Source organism: Ambystoma mexicanum, chromosome 5q (genome assembly GCF_040938575.1).
Source record: "Ambystoma mexicanum isolate Mex_15411 chromosome 5q, UKY_AmexF1_1, whole genome shotgun sequence".
Taxonomy (NCBI): domain Eukaryota; kingdom Metazoa; phylum Chordata; class Amphibia; order Caudata; family Ambystomatidae; genus Ambystoma; species Ambystoma mexicanum.
Window position 1 is genome coordinate 722615594 of NC_090933.1, and position 22451 is coordinate 722638044.

Sequence of the window (22451 nt, forward strand, 5' to 3'; positions counted from 1 at the left end):
AGCGGGATACCACCAGGTAGTGCTGCACCCGGAGTCACGGTACATTACGACATTCACCACCCATAGGGGTTTGTACCGTTACAAAAGACTAAGCTTTGGGTTGTCCTTGGCAGCGGAGGTCTTTCAAAATATTATAAGAGGGGCTCTGGCAGACCTGGATGGAGTCCTCAAAATCAGTGATGATATCCTGGTCTTTGCTGAGTCAGAGGCGGAACATTTAAACAGATTGGGCAAGACTTTTGAATGGCTCCGCTCTTTGGGCCTAATGCTGCACCGTGACAAGTGTGAGTTTCTGTAGTCAACAATTGAATTCTTTGGATTCGTGTTCAAAGAGGGGGGAGTGTTAATGACCCCTGCAAGGTCAAGGACATTGTGGAGGCCCGACCGCCGGAGAACGTGTCAGAGGTGCGGAGCTTTCTGGGTATGGTGACATACTGTGGTCGCTTTATCAAGAACTTGGCCTCCCTATCTGAACCTCTGCGAGCACTGACCAAGAAGGACGTCACGTGGCAAACGGGGGCGCTGGAACAGGCAGTGTTTGACGACATAAAAGGCGCCCTTAAGGCAGAAAACACTATGGCGTTTTTTCGATCCCGCCCTGCAGTGAAAGATAGTGGTGGACGCCAGCCCGTTTGGCCTGGGGCCAGTTCTGACACAGGTGGACGCCACCTCAAACATTCAGCCAGTGGCCTACACCAGCAAGGCCCTCACTGAGACGGAACAAAGATACTCCCAGATCGAGCGGGAGGCCCTGGCTGTCCTGTGGGGTTGCAGGCACTTCAGGCTGTATGTCCTAGGGCGTCCGGTGACGGTGGTGACGGACCACAAACTCCTGAGGCTCATCCTCTAAACCACCTGCCAGTATCGAACGGTGGATGCTGGCACTGCTTCAATATGGGGTCTCGCTGGTTTACCGGCCTGGAAGCAACAACGTTGCGGACTATCTATCTCGCCACCCCAGAGGTACCCCGGAAGGCCGGGCAGATGACTGTGCGGAAGAGGCAGATGCTTACATTCTTCTGGTGGTGGAGGCAGCGACTCCTAACTCTGTACCGCTGGATGATCTGGAGAATACGGCTGCCCAGGATGAGTGCTTTCTCATCCTGAAGTCAGCGATGCAGCAAGGATCCTGGAAGGCGTGGTGCTGTACAATCTGGCGCAGAGGACGCAGGAGGCGAAGATCACTCTTGAACAGTTATGGAAATTGAAGGATGAACTCTCATTCTCTGGATCCAGCCTCCTGCTCAGAGGTGATCGGATCGTAATCCCTCAGGCGAAGATTCAGGAGGTCATTGGGTTGGCTCACCCGGGGCACCAAGGAGCAGCCAAAACAAAAGCAAGGCTGCGTCTGAAAGTGTGGTTCCCGAGCTGGAGAGACGAGTGGAACAGTTTGTTGAATCCTGTGTATGGTGTCAGACGGCGTCTCCGGTCCAGTGGGAGCCTGTCATTGAAACGATGCCACGGGGCACCCAGCCCTCGGAGGTAGTGCATGTGGATTTTGGGTCCACGACCCAGGAGACCCACTTCCTGGTGGTGGTGGACGAGTGGTCCAGGTACCCCGAAGTCGAGTTTGTGGAATCAGTCGCCTTTGAGAACGTGGTGCTGGCAATGGAGAAAATCTTTTCAGTGCATGGACTCCCCAAAGTGTTGTGTTCAGACAATGGTGCGCCGTTCCAGGGTGAGAGCTTCACAGCGCTGATGGAGAGCTTTGGAATGCATCACAGAAACGTTACCCCATCTGTGGCCCAGGGCAAATGGGGAGGCGGAGAGAATGATGAGGACTCTCAATAAGGTATTCCGCATCGCACAGGGGCAAGGTGTGCGCCTACAGAGGGCGCTGTATCAGTTCCTGCATGGCTACCGGACCACCCTGCATACATCTACGGTGTGGCTCCGGCGGTGGCGCTGTTCAGACGATGCCTGCGAGGGCTGATTCCTGAGGTGGGGAAGAAAGAACCGGCCGTCATTGATGACCAACAAGTAGAACGGGACCGAATACTCAGGACTGAACAAGAGAACCAGAGGAGAGGCCTCCGCAACTGAGGGACGAGGTGCTCATCAAGAACAGGCACCCCCACGGTAAAATGTCATTGACTTATGAACCAGAAACGTTGGACGTGGTGGCTGTCAAGGGGTCCATGGTGACGGCCTCGGACGGCAAGGCGTCTGTAACCTGGAATGTGAGCTTCTTTAAAAGACTGGGAGAGCCTTGGGCGGAGGTATCTCTGGACAGGGACATGATGGAGGTTCCAGACGAGGGTGGGGGTGTGGCCCCTTCTCCCTGCTCCCCAGAGAGAGAGATGGTCGAGGATGGATCCCCTATCTGGGAGGTGGGCAGGAGGTACCCCCTGAGGATAGGGTGAGCGAAACCAGTCCGCCTCAGTGACTATGTGCTGGAGTCGTGAGTTCGGACTACACGGCTGGGAAGTGAAGTGTCACGGGGATCCGGGTGGCTGTGATTAAAGGGGGTTTGATTGATGTGAAGTGTGTGGGTTAGTATAGATGCTGTTAAGATGTTTTTATTGTTGTCCTCATGGAAAAGGAGGAGAGTGGTGCTGGCCCTTTAAGGGTTGATCACGTGGCGGAGTGACGTTGCACTCTGCTACGTGCGTATACATAAACGGGGCGTTCCCGGCTGCGGTAGTGAGCCCGAACCATATGGACGTCTCCGTGTACATGTTTGTAGCGGGAGGGGTCTCATGGGTGATCACGGGGCCTGGAGGTTGCCCCACAACAATCTGATTTTGTATTAATTGTAGGATAATTTTGATGCTATTTATTGTAATGCCACTTACATTTATTGTATGCTAAAGGTCTTGTGATATTTCCTGTGATGTGATTGAATATGGAAATTAGCAAAGTATTAACAAGTTTGCAAACTAGAGATATGTAATCTCTACCTATATCTCTTTTGAAAATACAACTTCTTGAACTCAAAAACACCCGTAGTCCCGTTGCCGGCGTAGACCTATGACTGTACAGACACGAGAGCAAGTTTATGGAGTTTTAATAAATAACTCTTGACTGTGGTTTATCTACTGTCAAGCAGGGGGCGTGCGCGAGGCAGCCTGCAATTCACCCATTCCTGTTGCACACACAGAGAAACCGTGGTACAGAGAAGAAAGTGTGACGTAATTGGGCGGGGCTTAGCCGATCGTCTACCCTGTTAGGTTCAGGCAACACTCGGACAAAGAGAGCATACAAGAGTTGTTTTGCCTGGACCCGAGATGGAGGACGTGAACGTGCCATTCCCGCAGCGCGGGGCTTCTGTGGACCAAACGCCTCTGACACAATCTGCTAATTGCGTGCGCACCTCCGCGGATATGATGAAGGACACGACACTTGAAACATTAGAGACGGCAGGGGTCGATGCCCCTGCAGAGACATCGGTTGGGGGTGTTGCATGTGAGAGTTGCGGTGGTCAGTGCCCGGCGAGAGGACTCTGTGCTGCCGCAGTGGAAGTAGTCACGGAGTGGATGCTGGACTTCATGTTCTTGTATCTCTACCAGCACTTCAAGCTGCAGCACATGGAAGACTTCGAACTCTGCCGCAACATGATGGAAGGTTAGCAAGCGAACAGTAATGACGTATTATTTCGTGCTATATTCTTGTAGCGGCAGTCGAGCATAACCCAATTCTATTTTGACTGAGTGTGAATACTACATGTGTGTCTCTGACGCATGCGCATTTGATTTCATCTGGTAAAAAATGTTTTCGGCCAATGAGCTTTATTGTTTTGGTTTGACCTGAGCTAGTGGGCTCTGATTGGTAGAAAGCGGTGCTTTCCATCTCCCTTCTGATTTTATTTTAAGTATTGCGTTCAAAATCTAATTATTTAATGTTGTCAGAGTTTCTAATTACTTAGAATTGAATCCTAACTCTCATTATTTGAAGGCATCTTTAGAGCATTACCTTAAAATCGATTTGAGTAAAACAAGGATTAGGCTTTGATCTTTGACCATCACAAGTATTATTTAGAATTTGTAAAGCGCACTACAGGATGTTACGGAGTGGACCTCCGATGTGTATTTCCCCTTTAAGAGGGTGTGTACCTTGGTACGGTGTTACCCTTTTAAGAGATGCCATGACTACGTCATGGCCCAAGATAATAAAAGGGAGCCTGCAGGCACGTGCGGGCAGAACGGCCCCAGGCACCATGACCAACTAACTGGTGTGTGTGTCTTTTATTGTGGCCTGCAGGCCCGCCCTGAAGACACAGGGCCTGCAGGTCACAGCGCCATGAGGTTCCCTGTTTGGCCTGCTGGGCAGGGTCCTAGGAATGACCACGGCCAGCTGTGCCGATCACTGAGGCTGTGAAGCCTCCCCAGTGATGGTGTCCCATGGCGCTGTAAGGTGGGGCTGGTGCGATGTCCATGGCCAGCCCCCACCCTTGCAACCTCCGGGGCCATGAGCCTCCTGATGCTGGTGTCCCATAGCATCCAACGGTGGAGCTGGTACGATGTCCCCTGGCCAGCTCCACAACACAACATTGGCGACGAGGAGGAAGTCGTCTCTTTCTCAAGAGGGAAAAAGAGAGAGAGAGGACCACGAGCACACAAAGTGCAAGCACCCGACCCTCACTGCAGCCAGGAATAACCTGCGCTCCACTGCACGTACTACGGTAAGAGCCCGGGCCACCCTGCAGTGAGCTGCATCCTGCGGTGCCTGTCAAGAAGGAGGGAAAAGTGGAGTGGCCACAGCCGCAAAGCAAGTGGCGGTTCCTGGGGAAGAAAGGGATATCCCCCTTTCCCCGCGGCACCCGCCGCAAGCCAGGGAGGAAGGGCCCTGTGCTTACACAATGTGAAGTACGTGGTCAGCCACATGAGGCCCCCCCCTCTAAGAACTGTAAAGAAGGTCCTGCGGCCTCTGCCGCATCTGTGATGACGTGGGTCGTCACCCGCGTAGTGTGGGAGTGACACGCTACCCCCGAAAAGGAAGATGCCTGGTGGCCAGTGCCGCACCGAGATTCCCCAAGTGGCGTGATCGCCACGAAGATGAAAGAGTTAGTGGCCTCGGCCGCAAAAGGGGAGGCTGTGTGGCAATCGGTGCACGGAAGAAGTAAGATGCCCCTCCCCCGCCCGCCGTGAAGTGGAGGCAGTGTCCCCCACAACAAGGAAAACCCAGATGAGGAGGCCTGTCCTGCGGGCCCTGTCGCATGAGACCTGAGCTGCCCCTCCCCCGCATGCCTGCACCACGGGTCGGGACAGGGAAAGCGACACGAGCCGCAGTGGGGAAAAGCCACAGCTGCCCTTCCCACACCCGCCGTGAAGGAGAAGCGGCATACGCTGCAACAAGGATGAGCCCCAGAGGAGGCATCGCTCGCGGGAGAGAGGTGAGCTGCCTGTCCGCCCGCCCCACTGCAGAGGGGAAGAGCAACGAAGAGGAGCTGCCCCTCCCCTTCCCGCAAGCCACGCAACACAAAGCGCCTACACAGGCGGCTCCCACCGCAGGGAGAGGTGTGCTGTCCCTCCCCTGCATGCCTGCCAGCACCACGAGCCGGAAGGACAGTGGCACGAGCCGCGGTATGCTCCAGAGCAGAGCGAATAACGAAGCCACCGGCGGGAAGTGCTACTCTGCTCCGGGCTGGAGCAGTAACAGGTTGCAGAGACCCGATCTTTGTTAGAGCAATGCGATGGGCATCGGCCCATGGTGGGCCCGGGCCCCTGTGGACGGTGAAGTGCTGTCCTCCATCATGCATCACCGGGGGTTTAGAAATGCAACACCCCTTCGTGGCTGTCCAATCAGGCACCCTCTACTGGTGTGTAAGTGGCACACACGAATATGGCCAACACCAAGTCGACACATGAACCCTCCTCCGGTCCAGAGCTGTGACTAAAAAGCGACAATGACGACACTGCAGTTCCTGGGCCCAGTGGTGGGGACTGGCCGTGAAAGGAGAAAGGCAGCAACCGAGCCTCGGTCACCAGAACAAAGAAGTCAGACCCCCACCACGGAAGCCACCCTGAGTGACTGCTCAACAATGTCTCCAACACCATGCAGGCCACTGCAGTCACTCCGGCTGACAAACAGGTGGTGTTGACGTTGAACCACCAAGACTCCTGAACTACCGGCCACTGGTGCCGGCCACATGAAACGCCGTCATAAGACAGAACTATCACCAAGAAGCAGCGCGGCCGACCGGAACTGGGTTGCAGCTCATGACGAGTGCTTGTGCGCCCTCCTGTGCCATCGAAGGAAAGAAGAACTCCCAGCTGGGGGGGTAACATAGACGGAAAAGGGGTGAGTGATGGCCAGCCACCCCACACCCTGTCGTCAGCATGAGGAGCAGCCTGATGCCCAGAGATGCCCAGAGGGACGCAGATCGCTCCCCTGCCCACATCAAGGGACTATGCCGATGTGGACCCTGGTACCTACCAGGCGCGGCTTTGCCGGCTGTGAACTGTACTGTCAACAGACCCGGACCCGGGAAGTGACTCCGGAACTAACGCTCATGAAGAATGAATTGGTCTCCTGCAGTCCCGACTAAGCGTTAAGAGGACTCAGTAGACTGCGTTGTGATGCTGTGAACCGGCATAGTATGTACATGGTTAAAGTGGTTTTAGGAGAGGACAGCAATGTGAAGCTGTGCTCCGGCAGTCAGGTGGAGCGTCCGAAAATGGTGGCAGTTCTGTACCCGAGGTTAATAAAGGGTTCTGTAATTTGCGGTACAACGCCGACCATCCACCAGAGAGGGACCCACAGCGACTGGCACTTGTGGGGAGGGGATGAGTTGACAGATGGTGACAGTTATGAAGTCAGTGATGTTTGTGGTTACAATGATTAATCGTTATGTTGGAATCGCACATGTTCGTTCCCTATGAAAAAGGAGGGATGTTACGGAGTGGACCTCCGATATGTATTTCCCCTTTAATGGGGTGTGTACCTTGGTACGTTGTTACCCTTTTAAGAGATGCCATGACTACGTCATGGCCCAAGATAATAAAAGGGAGCCTGCAGGCACGTGTGGGCAGAACGGCCGCAGGCACCATGACCAACTAACTGGTGTGTGTATCTTTTATTGTGGCCTGCAGGCCCGCCCTGAAGACACAGGGCCTGCAGGCCACGGCGCCATGAGGTTCCCTGTTTGGCCTGCCGGGCAGGGCCCTAGGAATGACCACGGCCAGCTGTGCCGATCACTGAGGCTGTGAAGCCTCCCCAGTGATGGTGTCCCATGGCACTGTAAGGTGGGGCTGGTGCGATGTCCATGGCCAGCCCCCACCCTTGCAACCTCCGGGGCCATGAGCCTCCTGATGCTGGTGTCCCATAGCATCCAACGGTGGAGCTGGTACGATGTCCCCTGGCCAGCTCCACAACACAGCCCAAAGGCATCGATATGCTGTTGCATGAGATTGTCTTGGTTACAAGTAAGAAGGCTTGGTTCAGGGATCTTGCTCCGTGTTACGTACATAGAGCGGTCAGCCTGACAGTGGAATTTTATTAAACCACAGGCTTGAATTGAAGTCCCGACATGCTTGTTGCATGTCACATTTTCCTGGGAGCTTGGTAATGCCCAGGATGTGTCTAATGGTCACATGGGGGTTACCATGTGACCAAGTCAATAAAAACGATGGCCCGTTTCTGGCTCGTCAGTCTCATAAAGAGCTGACTCTGGCGTATTATTGCAAGCACCATGCCAGTGCCCTGCCGAGTTCAACAGGCCCAATGGCGTGGCCTTGCACATGGACGTGTCCCGGCTGGGCAACACCGTCCCACCTGAAGGTATTGGCCGTGTGACCACAGCCTGTCTGTGCAACCTCGGCCTGGTGCCCCCTAGAGCTGGGACTGCGGTGTGCTGGGTGCCCCCAAACCACATGTACAATCCGGTGACACGGAGCCTGCAGGGTGACCCCTGTGGAGTGTTTGCTGTGTGAACGCAGCCCAAAGGTCGCTGTTGGGTGATCCCAACATCAGCGGTAGGGATATGATTTTGCTAGAGGAATTGCAGGCCTGTGATAAAATGGTATGACCAACTGCCAGCACAGGTATCCATTCTGAACAGTCACTGCAAGCATTTTGGGCAATGTATTACATTTACAAACATGTATTCTGGATGAAGCGCATCAGCCAAAAATACATGTTCTCATACAAAGTTAAGAATCTGCTTTTTAGATGACGATTCATTGTAAATCAAGAGCTCCTGAACATTTAAAAACTCTAACATGTTTTTGTTTCTCTCAAGAGTTTAAACAGCTAGCAAGCAAGTTCTTTCAAAGTTACTTCAGAAGATTTCTCCTTAAACATTATGAACACCAGAGCCTATTGGCACATTTTAAATCTATTTTACAAATCTATTTGCTCACAAACACGTTTCAAATTCAATTGTGCGCACACGCTCATTAAATAATATATTAATGTTCAGGTTCCAGTACGGCTCAGCACAATTCCTGTACCAGAAAATAAAATGCATATGGAATTGTCTATCCTGGTGCTACTGAAATATGACAGCATTGCCTGTTATGGCATTCCGTTACGTTCAGAATAACACACTGCTACCCAATACGGCACAGAGCAGCCCATTGTGGCTCAGTGATGCCCTTATAACAATATGCTGAGCAATATGGCCCTGAAATCTCTTCTTTGGCTCCCAGTGGCTGCAAGGATTAAATTCAAGACCCTTTGCATTGTCCACAAGGCTTTCTGGGGCCTGGGTCCAAAATACCTTTAACTCCCCCTCCGTAAATACCTTCCCACTCGAGATCTTCGCTCCTTCACCTCCAACTCCTTCAGGGTCAGTCGCTTCTCCAAGCAATGAGTTGGGGGTAGATCTCTTTCCTCGGCTGGGGCCTCCCTCTGGAACAGCCTCCCTGCCACTCTGAAACTTGAGGAGAACCATCTCCGGTTCCGGTAGCACCTCAAGACCTTCCTCTTTGCTTCTGTTCTTCCTCTCCCCTGCTGATCTGTCTGCTTCGGCACCTTGCACCTGGCTAGCCTCTAACTTGGGCCCAGGTACATGCGCACCCAGCCCCAACCCGCACTGCCTCTTGGCAACCCTTGCACTTGGGTCTGTATCTGTAACCCTACAGTCCCCTAATCTGCACTTATCAGACACCTCCTGTCTGCGCCTTATTCCTAGCACTTGCCACCTTGCTGACTGCACTGCTACTTGTTTTTTTATCCCTTGCTCAGCACTTTCGATTTGATTTGATTTTATTTTATTTATAAAGCGCAAAAAACCAGGCCCAGGGACAACCGGGCGCATACTCTTAAACATGTTACAAAAAGCAGTAGTTACAGAAGTTACAAAAATATACAACATATATACATGTACATACTCTTAAACATGTTACAAAAAGCAGTAGTTACAGTGAGTTACAAAAATATACAGCATATATACATGTACCGAAGGGTACCATTAACAGCGTATAATACAGGGACAGAGCAGAGAGAAAATGTATATTCAGTCCTGTACCCCACATGGAGTCTGGACTGTGTCAAGGTCTCATGAGTCTTGGGAGAGCAGCCATGTTTTAGCATTGTTCTTGAAGGAGTGGAATGATGGTTCAATTCTGATAGGTGTGGGCAAGTTGTTCCAGAGTTTGGAGGCCAGGACGGGGAAGCTCACCCAACCAGCTTTTTGGAGTTTGCATCTAGGCACGATGAGGCTGTCAGTTTGGGCTGCTCTGGTAGGTCGAGTGGAGGTGTGGCGTGAGAAGCGAGCGGACAGGTAAGGTGGGGCGTTGTTGCTCAGACATTTGTGAGTCAAAGCTAGGGTTTTCAGGGCAATTCTCTGTTTTACCTGGAGCCAGCTTCAGTCCGATCTGACGGAGGAGATATGAGAGCGTCTCGGGATGCTTAAGGCATTATTTTGTACAGTTTGCAATTTATTAAGGTTAGACTGACTGGTCCCTAGGTAGAGAGCACTACAGTATTCGATTTTGGCCATAACAAGAGTTCTGGCGAGTGTGATACAGTTGGTGGAATTTAGGAAGGGTCTACAGGCAGTGAAAAGTTTGCAGGTATAGGCCGAAGCTGACCTAACTGCATTTATTTGTCTGTTCAGAGAAAGCGAGGAGTCAAGATAGACCCCTAGCTTCTTAGTATCTTTGGAGACTTTAATGTCATTGCCGTCAATAATGAAGGAGTTGTAGGTTTGGTCTAGATTGTTGAGCCGATGATTTGATCCTAGAAGTAAGAGCTCAGTCTTATCATCGTTAAGGCAAAGTTTGTGCTGTGCCATCCAGGCCTGGATGACCGAGTAAACATCCTTAAGGGCTTTGCTGTCAGCTGTGTAGTCTCCTGTGATAGGGATGAGTATCTGGGTGTCGTCCGCGTAGTTAGTGTAGGAGACACCCAGATAGTCAAGCACATCGAAGAGGGGCTTGGTGAATACGTTATACAACGTAGGGGATACACACCAGCCTTGAAGAACGCCACAGTGAGTAGGGGAGGGATCCGCTGATGCCAGCGGTGAGAAGACCCTCATGGATCTATTGATCAGGAATGAGTGGATCCTGGCATTGGCAGAGTCGGAGAAGTGGGCTGCGGATTTGAGATGCTGGCAGAGTATTTGGTGGTTGACCAGATCAAAAGCCGCGGAGAGATCGAGGAGAATAGCTAGCTTCCCATTGTCCTTCAGTGACTCCATCTGAGTTTTCAAGTCGATCAGAGCTGACTCCGTGCCATGTTTAGGGCGGAACCCTGATTGTTTTAAGCCCAGGAGATTGTTTATTTTGAGGTAATCCTGAATCTGCAGGTAGGCTGCGTGGTCCAGGATCTTGAGCAGGAATGGGACTGTAGTGATAGGTCTGAAGTTAGTTTGGATATTAGGGTCAAGGGAGGGTTTTTTGAGGAGTGGGATAACCCATGCATCCTTTAGGTTGTCGGGGACAATACCCGTCTTGAAAGAAGCATTTATGAATGCTGTAATGAACGGGGCTAGCTCATGAGATGCTTCCTAGATAATATGTGCTGGGCAGGGGTCGCCTTGGCAATTGGAAGGTTTTAAATTGTTTATGATGTTTTCTACTTCGAGAGTAGTGAGTGGGGAGGAGAAAGGTTTATGCGGATAGGTTAAATGTGTATTAAGTGTAGGTGTGGTCGGTGGTTGGTCAAGCTGTAGGGATTTCTGTTTGTGCCTGATTTTAGATTGGAGGGTAGCAATTTTACCCAGGAGTGTTGACTGAATATTGGTGCACCAAGTGTTGTCTTTGGAGCAAGAGTCAGGGGGGGCTGCAGGTGTCTCGAGTTCCTTAAGGATATTAAAGAGTTCCTTAGTATTGGACTGGGCTGATATTATGCGGTTATTATAAGAATCTTTTTTTGCCTGGAGTACAGCTTCTTTATAGTTAAGGGTGGCTATCTGAAGACTGTCCTTGTGGGCGTTGGAGTGGTGACTTCTCCAGCGTGACTCTGCTGTGCGTTTCTCTTTGCGTAACACTCTAAACTGGGGAGTAAACCACGAGTTAAGGTGTGCTCGTTGTTTGGATTTCCTCGGTTTGAGCGGGGCGATAGAGTTGATGGCTGCAAGCAGTGACTGGTTATACATGTCGGCTAGGTTGGTGGGGTCTGAGCAAGTGTCGGGAGCGTTATTTAGTGTGGGAAGGATAAGGGGGGAGTATTTTTTCGGTCATAATGTTCTTTTTATTTCTAGTGAGGGTGGCTGGGGCGACCAAAGGCCTGGGTGGTGGGGCTGCTTCGATGCTGAAAAGTGATGACATGGTGGTCAGACCACAAGCAAGGGGCGTTGGAGATTACGCTAATATTGCAATTGGTGTCACTAAGCCAGTCAAGGGACCGCCCTTTTATTGTGGGTGGGTTCCTGTATGTGGTGAGTGAAACCTAAATCTGTTAAGGTATTAGCTAGGTCGAGGGCCGCAGGATCATTAGGGCCTTGGTGTCCTAGATTGAGGTCGCCAAAAATGATGGTTTGGGAGTTGGATTTAGCATTGTTGAGTACTAACGTAGAGATATTATCCACAAAGGATGTGGGTGGACCAGGGGGTCTGTATATTAGTTGGATGGTAGCTGTTTGGTTAGCTGAGAGTCCGAGCTTGACAGAGAGTAACTCTGCAGTTTCCACCTTAGTGCTTGGGATGGTTCTAAGTCCTAATGAGTTTCTAGCGATGAAAGCAATTCCTCCACCTCTCGAGGTGCGATCACATCTGATGATGGAGTAATCAGTGGGGATGGCCAATGGGAGTGCCGGGCCGGAAGCCGCGTGCAGCCAGGTCTCGGAGATGGCGATGAAGTCGAGTTCCTGAGTTTTGATAAGATCAGCAATGTCCAGAGCGTGCGCAGCTAGGGATCTTGCGTTAATCAGGGCAGCTTTAATTAAACCAACGTTGCTCGATGAAGCTGTGATGGTTTGAGGGTGATGGGGCGTGGGTGAGGTGGCCGTTTGTGGGGGCGGGCTGTGCGTATGAGTTTTGAGGTATCGCCTCAGGTACATGGGGTGTCCCTTCTTACCCATATGTCTAGATCCTAATCTTAGGTTTCTAAGAGTGATAGGACATGGTTGGTTGGGTGAGGGTTTTTTGGCGAAATGGTCGAGCCATAGGGCCGGATCGTTGAGGTAGATGTTGTGGTATTGAGGTGCAGTACTTTGGTAGGTATCAGGAGATCTGTGAGAGGTGGCCATGGATGAGGTGTGCAAGGAGCTAATTGACCACACTGAGAGTAGTACTTGTAATGAGGAGAGCAGTGACCTTAGGGAGGACCAGCGTGGTAGCATGTTACCGAGATTAGAGAGGAAGGGCCGCCGGGTCTGTGAGGCAGTTATAGATAAGCGTTACAGGCACTATTTGGCTAGGCAGTGCGTGCTCTGTATGAGCAATGCAGGCTAATTAGTTTAAGACAGGTTAAGTCTACTTATTCAGAGTCAAGCAATGGGGGGGCATCAGATCGGTACACAGGCAAAGCACAGGCAAAGGGTCCACTTCTCCCTTGCACTTGCGCGTTCTCAATGTCACTGGGCCTAGTAAGATCGTTGTTTTGTCCTCCCTTGTCCCCCTCCCTTGCCTCGTCGTGCTCTGAAACACTTGTGTATGAGCGCGATACAAATAAAATATCATATCATAACGATGGAGGTGTGGCTTGATGCAAAGGAATACGGCAACTTGATTGAGTAGCTCCTGCACCATCTGGCATTTTCAGAAAAAATAAGGTTCTAAACTGGAGGAAAATTGCATAATGGCATACACTTAATAATCGGATACAAAGGAGAGCATTGTCAGCAAGAGACAGAGCGATGAAATATCGGGAAAGAGAAGAAATCAGCAGACGGAGGAGTCGTGTAAGAAATATTCTCTGCCACCACTTTTCTGTTAACAGTTATATTGGATTATTGGTTCGTTGGCTAAACATCAGAAGACTTGGTACTGCACTAGGCACACACCAGATTTAAACACTGTATATTGTAAATTGAATAGACCACACAATAACAAAATATCACGCAGGCTCACAATCCGTACTTTTATATTGAAAAATGTAGATCCGTTAACAAGATGATTTTTCTATTTGCATTGGTTATAGGCAAGTGTCCTGATGTGCTTTACGTGTTTGTGGTGTTGCTGGAAAGGAGGGAGATGTGTTTTCAAGTACTTGTTCTGTATGCATGGAATGCTGATGTGAGGTAGTGGAATGTTTGGTGATTAATGTAGTGTCAAGGTTCCAGTTTATGTCAGTTGAGCCCGTGTGATGGGACCCAGTGGTTCTGTGCTTAACATCTTGTTGTTACCTGTAATAAAGCTTGTTACCTGTAATAAAGTTTATGTTAAGAAGCTACAGAAGACTACAGAAGTTGCATCATTTCAGTAAGAAAACAAAACGTGTAAAACGAAGCACATTCCAACTGGGCTAGCAATCCATAAATTCGGCGATGTATGGTGTTGGGAAATAAAAAAGGAAAACAGAACATGCAATTCCACACTGACAGTTTTCTTTGGGTTCTAGAAACCCTAATTAGCATTCATTGATAATGTGTGTAACGGGGCATGACATCTTCAGCTGCTACCCACGTGTACTATTAATAGGTTGGGAATTAAATTGGGTCACACCCTGGTAAGCACATTAGTTGGTTTATGCAAGCAAATGCACTCTGGAAAGAGCCTCACCTCTCATTTACCCATTTCCCTATAGCTAAGGCCGGGTTGGTTTGAGATTAGAGCTAATGGATTCTCTTGCATAGCAGAATTATTCCCATAATCAATTTTGATTTAGGCAACTTCCTTGATCCACGGGTACAATGGATATGGGGGGGCCATATGCATTCTGGGTCAGTTTCACCGGTGCAAATCACGTCTTGCAAGAAATTCCAGTTTCTTTGGACTATATTAATACTCACTTGAACTTCATTTGAGACCTTTGCGACCACCAGCCTGTCTGCAGTTTTGGCCTGTCTCAGCAGCAGTCGACAGCAGCCCCACCTTCTGGCTCAGAATCCCAGCTTGCGCTGCCCTGTCGCTCTGCCAGGCACACAAATAACTACTTCGCTCGCAGCATCTTTTAAGGCTCTGCGAGGCTTACGATCGGACAGCTACCAAACGACCAGCCTGGCTTTCTCACCCGACGATCACCTTCCAAATTCAGAAACCACAGCCCCAGGTCCTTACTCGAAGTCAGAGCTTGCTAACTCTCGACCCATTTTACAGTCTCAGAGCGGGCTCCGTCATGCAGCAAAATCGGAGGTAACCTGGTAAAATAAACCTGCAGAAACCCACAGGCTTAAAGCCCCATACAAAAAACAGCCTTCCAGCTCAAAGCTTTTCTCCAAAACCCAACCCTTCTCCTATATCACATGCATCTTGCACATTTTACCCACCTACCTTCGATGTCACTTCCTTCAACTCCAGCCCTTCTTGTCACTCCCAACTTTAACATGTGACAGAGAATATTGTAGCCCTTCCTGCACCGTGAAACTTTCCAGCTCAGCCCACTGGTCTTTGGCAGGCTGCAACTCTGCCGACCGTTTCTTCCTGCTGTCGAAAGAAAATCAAACATCCCCTTTCCCCTTCCTGCACTACTTGATTGAACAATGACTGGAGCAGAAAACCACAAAGGGAAAGGGAGAAAGGCACGGGCGGAACAAATGACTCAGGGGAACAAGAGTGCTCCTAAATAAGAAGCATTACAGGGCGTCTCGGAAGGAGGTAACGGGGCATGGGGGGGACAAACGTCTTTGGGATTAGAATGGGTGGGAATGCCCGAGGAAGGAGAGGAGAAGCGGGAAGGGCAGGTACTTCCAGGGGGAGGGGGAAGCTGTGGTGAGGGGAGGGGAGGGGTGTAGGGAGGGGAATGGGGAAGCCAGCGGCAGCGGGGGGAAATGGTTAGAAGTGCTTATTGGGGGGGGGTAAAAGGAGACAATCAGATCGCAAAGGAAAAGAGGGCTCTCGGGAAGGCTAGGCAGGGGTCCAAAGCAGAGGGCCAAAACCTGAGAAGCGAGGGAACTGTAGGAGGCAGAAAGTCCTGCATGACAAACATTCAAATGAGTAACACATAACGTCAGGGGACTAAATACTCCCCTGAAGAGGAACAAATTAGAGAGGCTTACTAGAAGGGAGGGCATAGACATCCTGGGGTTACAGGAGACGCATCTGATGGTGAAGGACCAGGGCAGGCTAAAAATGAGAGGATTTGACCAAATATTCCATGCATCGAGCGGTACGAAGACACAGGTGGTAGCGATAGCAGTCAAAAACACAATGGATTTTAGAGTGGATGAAGTCTGCAGGGATAAGGGCTGCAGGTATGTAATGGGGAGGGGGTGGACGCACATGGAAGCCAAGTATACAATTGCATCCATTTACGCTTCAGATATCGGGCAGGACGCATTTCTAAGGGAATTCGTAGGAAAACTGGAAGATTTTGCAAGAGGTCATATAATCCTAATGGGGGACTTCAACTTGGCATGGCAGAGGGACAAAGACGGATCGGGGCTGGGAGGTGGTGGAACAGGGGCCTCTGCGGAACTGAACCAAAAAATGGAAAAGGTTGGGCTGCGGGGTATCTGGAGGGGAGTAAAGGGGGAGGAGGAGGGCTTTACCTTTCTATCGAGTGCGCATGGCACACAATCCAGAATTTACTATATCTGGGCTGCTCCTGAAGAGTGTGAGGGACATGGAAGCGGGACCCCTAGGAATAGCAGACCACAAACTCGTTTCAATGACACTAGAGCTTCAGAGGCGGACGCACAAGATCTGGGGGTGGAAATGTCCAGGGACGCTGCTGAGGGACCCGGTGATTAGAGAGGATATTGAGGGTAAAATGACGCTCAAGAAAGACACTGATACAAGGGAGAGCTCCAGATGGGACGCATTCAAGGCTATAATTCGGGTGGAGCTTATTGCTGCAAAGGCCTGTAGAGATAAGCAGCTGAAGGCCCTCGAGAAACAACTAGAGGCAGAGGTAGAGACAGCAAGGAAAGCAGTGGCAGCAACCCCCACAAGAGGAGCGCAAAGGGCCTATAGACAGCAATAGGGCAATTAGGGGTCTTCGCACGAAACAGGCGGATGTTGCACTCATTTTTATCAGGCAGAGGTTCTACGCAAAGGCCAACGAGAGGGATGCGCTGCTGGCACGTATACTAAGGGGAGCAGAGACGAGGAACTCCATAGCAGCCCTTAAAGATAGAAAGCGAGGCCTCCTCACACGCAATTAAGAAATCCAGGTGCGCCTGGCAGGGTTCTACGCCGAGCTCTACTCATCCCTGCCCTGGATAGATGAATCGGCACAAGTAGCTCTGAACCAGCCTATAACCGAGGACGAGGTGAGAAGAGTAGTGGGGGAAACTACCCACAAAGAAGGCGCCGGGGCCCGACGGCTACACAGCGGCCTTCTTTAAAACATACGTAGCCACGCTGGTCCTGCATATGGCACGGCTATTCAACTCATTCAAAGAAACAGGCTGCAACACCCCCTCAATGGAGGAAGCAAAAGTAACTCTGATCCCGAAACCCAGCAAAGATCATGCTGAATGCACGTCTTACAGGCTCATAGCCCTAATAAACTTGGACGCTAAAATATATACTAAGATAATGGCGAATAGGCTGGAAGGACATCTCCCCAAGCTCACTCACCTGGATCAAGCTGGTTTTGTATGGGGAAGGCAGACAGCAGATAATATTTGGAGGGTAGCACACTTGGAAGAAAAGGTACAGAAAACAGACACACCAGCAGTATTACTAGCGTTGGATGCAGAAAAAGCATTTGACCAGGTGGAATGGTCCTGCCTATTTAAGGTCATGGAAACGATGGATCTAGGGGGAGATTACCTTAAAATGGTGCAGGCAAATTACAGAGACCCGCGGATGCGCCTCTCAGTGAATGAGGAAATGTCACGCCCAGTCCAGTTGGGTAGAGGAACTAAACAAGGGTGCCCACTTTCCCTGCTGCTATATGCCAGATACTTGGAACCTTTCCTGCAGGCGGTTAGGGATACGGAGGAGGTAGGGGGGATTCCCTTTGGGGGGGGCAGACCCACAAGGTTGCAGCTGTGCGGATGATATGTTGCTTGCATTAACAAAGCTCCAAGAGTCCATTAGGGCAGTGAGGGCTATACTAGATAGATTTGGGGCGGTGTCGGGACTGCACATAAATATCACAAAGTCGGAACTAATGAACCTCTCGCTGAAAAGGCAAGTTGGGGAGACCCTGAAGGACTCTACCCGTTTGTCTGGTCCCCGTGGGGAATTGGATACCTGGGAATCCGCCTTGCGGGATGGTACGCTGCGAATTACCCACCAATGTTGAAGCAAGTTATAAAAGTATTCCAGAGATGGAGGAATCTGAGAATATCATGAATAGGAAGAATAGTGACTGTGAAAATGGTAGTCCTCCCCAGACTCTTGTACTTGTTCCAAGCATTACCAATCGCACTACCATCAAGCCTGTTTGGGGAGCTGGACAAAATGGTAAACAAGTTTATCTGGGAAGGGAAGAAGCCCAGGGTGAATAGAAAGCTACTCTTGGCCCCGAGAAGGGAAGGAAGCCTGGCACTGCCGGACATCTGCATCTACTATGAAGCCGCTCAAATGCTGGTCATCAGAGAGTGGTTTAAAGGAGGTGAGGGAAAACTCTGAGTAGCCAAGGACCGGGCAGTGGCACGGCGCGATCTTAAGGACGTGCTCTGGCTGCCAAAACAGCATAAGCCAGCACATCTCTACATAAGTGCCACTAGTGGCAGATACATGGGACAAGGTGGTTAAAACGAAGGGTAGAACGACCCATCATCCCCATTTCCCCCCATATTTCAAAATGGTGACTTCACACCGGGAATGGAAAAAGGGGCTTTTGGGCAATGGAAGGAGGGAGGATGCAGGCATATCGGGGATCTGTTCCAGGGGGAGGACATCTGCACCTTTAGGCGTGCAAGCAAGAATTGAGGGTGGGAGACTGGGCAATGAGTCCGGACAATGGGAAAGCAGCCACTAGGACACTAACGCCTTTCGAGCAATTCATATTAATGAATGATGGAACAAAGGGGCTGATATCCAATTGTTAGGCAGAATCATATGCAGTAACCTTTGGGAACACCACACACAATTAAGAATACACATGTAAGTACAATTTCACCTTTGGTACAAGCCTGTACTACACAGTAAAGTGGTAGCGTTGGCTGAGCAGCCAGACTTATCTCAAGAGTAAAGTGAGCAGTACAAGAGTTTACACAAAGGACAACAATTACTATGATTCAAGCAAACACTGATTCAAGGTTTCTGAGTAAAAGAATATACATTTATTTACACCTTCAGTTATAAACAGTTCACTATCATAAAGCAGCAGAAAACACAGTCTGAATACACTACAACAACCCCCAATCAATTCTGGACAAGTTAGGCTCAAAATGAAGTGTGAGCAAAATGGCACTCCAGCAATTTAAAAGGGAGACAAAGGCAAGGTTATTCAAAATCAACAACCCAAACAAGTTCTAGGTTAATGGGTCAGAGTCTTTGCAGAGGATCACACATTTCAGAGTAGTTTGTGGTTAAGTCTTTGCCAAGAGTTCAAAACGAAGTTGGTCGGAAAGAAAGTTATTCAAAGGTGAAGAGAAGGACAAGCCTTTCGAGCCTTCGGAGAGGTCAAGCACTTTCGCCGCGGTCGTACGGAACGAACAACCGGATTTGCTACAGTACCTTAAATGGAGAAGAATGCTGTAGCTGAGGCAGTTGTTGCAGTTCCTGCAGGCTCACGGTTCCTGGAGCTTCTGTCGTGGGGACAAGGACGACGGCTGGAGGGTCCTGCACTGCCCAGGGAAGAAACCAGCAGCGGAGCAAAACGTCAAATAAAAGGTGCGCTCCTTAAAACCCAAACTGGTTCTCTTCCCAGTGGCTATCCGATCTACTGCAGCGATGTACAGCAAATTCGACCAGGAGAGGGAGGCCGGGGTTTGGTGTTTGGCGAGCTGGTTGGTCCCACCAAGCTCAAGGGAAGAAGACTCCTTGCAGAAGTTTCGGGCAATGCAGACGTTTCGGGCGATACGACCTGCAGCAGGGCTTCACCGGGATGCCCAGAAGTTGCAGCAGTCGTCTCCCTTCAGCTTCTCTTTGGTTCTCTGGATCCAGTAGCGACTCTGCCTTCCAGTCCCAGAGACTGGCTTTTTATGCACCAAATCCCCCATTCACACAGCCTGGCTGTCAATCACACAGCAGGGTGGCTGTCCTGGGAGGACAGCCACCTAGCCAATCAAACTAGAGTGTGACTTGGGTCTCCAAGGAGACCCTGCGCAAGGGGCCTCAAACCCCTCCCTCACATCGTGTCCACCCAGACACTCGGGTGCCTAAGGAGGGCTTCTGTGCAGAAGCCCGCCAAAGGACGGTGAACAAAGGAACCAAACCTGGTTTGGCGCGCAGAGTACAACATGAGAAAGACCTTTACAAAAAGAAATAGCAAATAAACCCGACCGGAACCAAATAAAAATAAAAGGGGTCCAGCGGGTTCGAGGCTACCACCATAGCCTCTAACGGTACCGAGGCTATTTTCATAGCCTGCGGTAGAATAAAAATGGTAGATACCCCTACCACCAGCCAAATCTTAGAGAAAGGGGAACAAAATAATGTTCCATGAGAATCAGACATAAGGGGATAACTATAAACCTTTCCAGTACTCTATTGGTAGATGGGGTGTACTGGGTCTGTAGATTTAAAAAGACTAGTAAAGCCAATGGCAACTTTACATGTTCTGGGAGACAGTAGTCAGTCCCAGAAAATGGGAGTTTAAAGTGGGAAGTCTGAAAAAGACAACTCTGTGTCACTGCACTGAAGGTGCTGTGTGACACACAATAAAAAGATGATGCCTATGGAATGGGTGAGACTCCATTGTCCATGAGCAAAAAATGTATAACACACAACAAAACGCATGTAAGAGTGGGAAAAAAAGGCTCACACTCTTACCAGGCAAAGAAATTGAACCCTAGAAATCCAGCAAAGCTGCTGAGGGACTCGACAGGTAAGGGAAATTAGCCATTCTGGAGAATTATCCCTCCAGTCTTCATAAAAGAATAGAAGATGCCACACAGAGAACCATGTGGGCATACATGCAAAGATGGGAACAAACGTTAGGACGAGAGATCACGAGGGAAACATGGGGAAGCTGTGGGGGAAAATACTGAAGCTAGCAAGAACATCACAATTACAGGAAGTACAAAATCCTGTATGGGTGGCATTCCACACCGGCCCGGCTGCATAGCATATACCCAAATATAACTTCAGCAGAGTGCTGGAGGGGATATGGAGGCAGGGGTACAGCGTAGCACATATGGTGGAGATGCCCCAAGATAGAGCCCTTCTGGAATGACATACGACAAGCCCTACGACAGGCACTCGGGATGGAGGAGGATAAGCCCCCGGAACACACCCTGCTGGCGCTTAAAGAACAGGACAGGGACCAGCGAACCCAAGAACCAAGAGAAGGCAAGAGTGATCTGAACCTTGGCTGCAATGATCATCATCGCCCAAAGATGGAAGAGCGACAATATCCCCACTATTCAGGGCTGGCTACGCAAGGTGTGGGAGGTAGTAGCCCTGGAACGGGCTAACTATGCAATGAACAGTAATGTACAACACTTTGGAAGGGACTGGGCGGAGGTTATGAACTTCCTGAAGGAGGGTTTTAGAATACAGTGGTGCCCCCAGCGCCTCAAACTGCTGGACATGGAGTGGCTCTGCGAACCAATACTCTAAGGAGCTAGAGGAACCCTCATCTGCACCGGGGAGGAGGCGTGGTGGGGAGTGGGAGGGAGGGAATTGCTATAATGTTAAACATGCCACCTTGCAAAGCAGGCTGTTCACCCATTAAACTTTTTGTTTTTGTTTTTTCTGAATGTACTCCTCGCAAGCAAATCTGTTTTGTCCATGTACATGCTAATGTGTTAAAGCCTGCAACGCCCAAATCTGCCCCCTTGGTTTACCCTTGATGCTGCACATTAGTACTAACATACTAAATCACACACACGGCACGTGCTGCAATACTGGCATCAGTTGAAACTGGTGGCCCACCATCTCTGTTGAAAATAGTGGCACGCCAAAGTGGCACACTATCTCCCGACAGTCCCTATGCTGCATCGCCGCACTAGGAGAAAATGGCACTGCACCGTTAAAATGGGTGGAGGCAATGAGCGCTTGATTGCCACTGAAGATTAATGTTCAGGCTAGCAGCATCGGCTGCTGCCACAAAAACAGGTACGGACTGTCAACGGGAAAGCATTCAGTATGTGTGATGCCTCCGTAAAGCATGTCGGTGCAGTGGAGGTATTGCAGGCACTTCAGTCAGCTCCTACATTCATTAGTTCACCCACAGGGAACGGCAAAACTTGATCTGGATCTGATGGCCAGCCGCAGACACTCCGCTCTACTGCGCAAACGGGAGGGTGCCTACTGAATGTGTGGATCGGGGGGAAAAGCTGAGGCCAACACAAGCCCAATATATTCAAGTCGAGGGTGGAAAGGAGGCATTCCTCTCAAATAGAAAGGCAAACACATATGCCCCTTACTCTGTCAATATGCTTGGAGATGTCAGGCAAAGACACTGCCATCTAAGTACATCATAAGCCTATGTATGGCACGTTTCTGTCTAGCAGCACCTGCTCAGCACATGTAGGTTTGAACATGGTAGGGTCTTATTCGAAAGAAAAGGGGATGCAATCGAAAGCAAACTAAATACAATGGAGCTGAAAGCCCTCGAGAAAGAAAAGAGAATTTGTAAACTTGAAACCCTCACACCCAAAGTGATAATATTGGAAGTAGAGATCCGTAACATCCAAAAATGGTGCGAATTATTTGTGCGTCCAGAAGGTGCCGAAAAAGACCACTCGAGAAGATACCTGCAATAGATCTTTCCCAGATTAAGGCATGGTATCCATAGTGGACACAGACGCAATGGATACAAGTTTCGAAAACCTTTATTTGGTATTTTAATTGGGTTGGTAGAATTCCTAACTGGCCCTAACTCTAGGATTGGAGTAATCTTGGCCGTTAAATGAATAACAAACAGTCTCAGCCTGGTCAAAAATAAGAAAACCT

The 22451-nt window shown here is 50.0% G+C and overlaps 1 protein-coding gene across 3 annotated transcripts in view; it reads left to right on the forward strand.

Moving 5' to 3' along the window:
* Nucleotides 1–3101: 3101 nt before the first annotated feature.
* TERF1 (telomeric repeat binding factor 1) overlaps nt 3102–22451 on the forward strand; it is a 529145-nt gene continuing 509795 nt past the window's right edge. For 2 of the 3 annotated variants that reach the window (XM_069621208.1, XM_069621209.1), the window contains exon 1: nt 3176–3564. In XM_069621208.1, coding sequence (XP_069477309.1) covers nt 3228–3564 — 337 coding nt within the window. In that variant the 5' untranslated portion in view covers nt 3176–3227. Of the gene's footprint in view, nt 3565–22451 lie in introns of all 3 variants that reach the window. The other variant, XM_069621207.1, reaches the window with a different exon arrangement.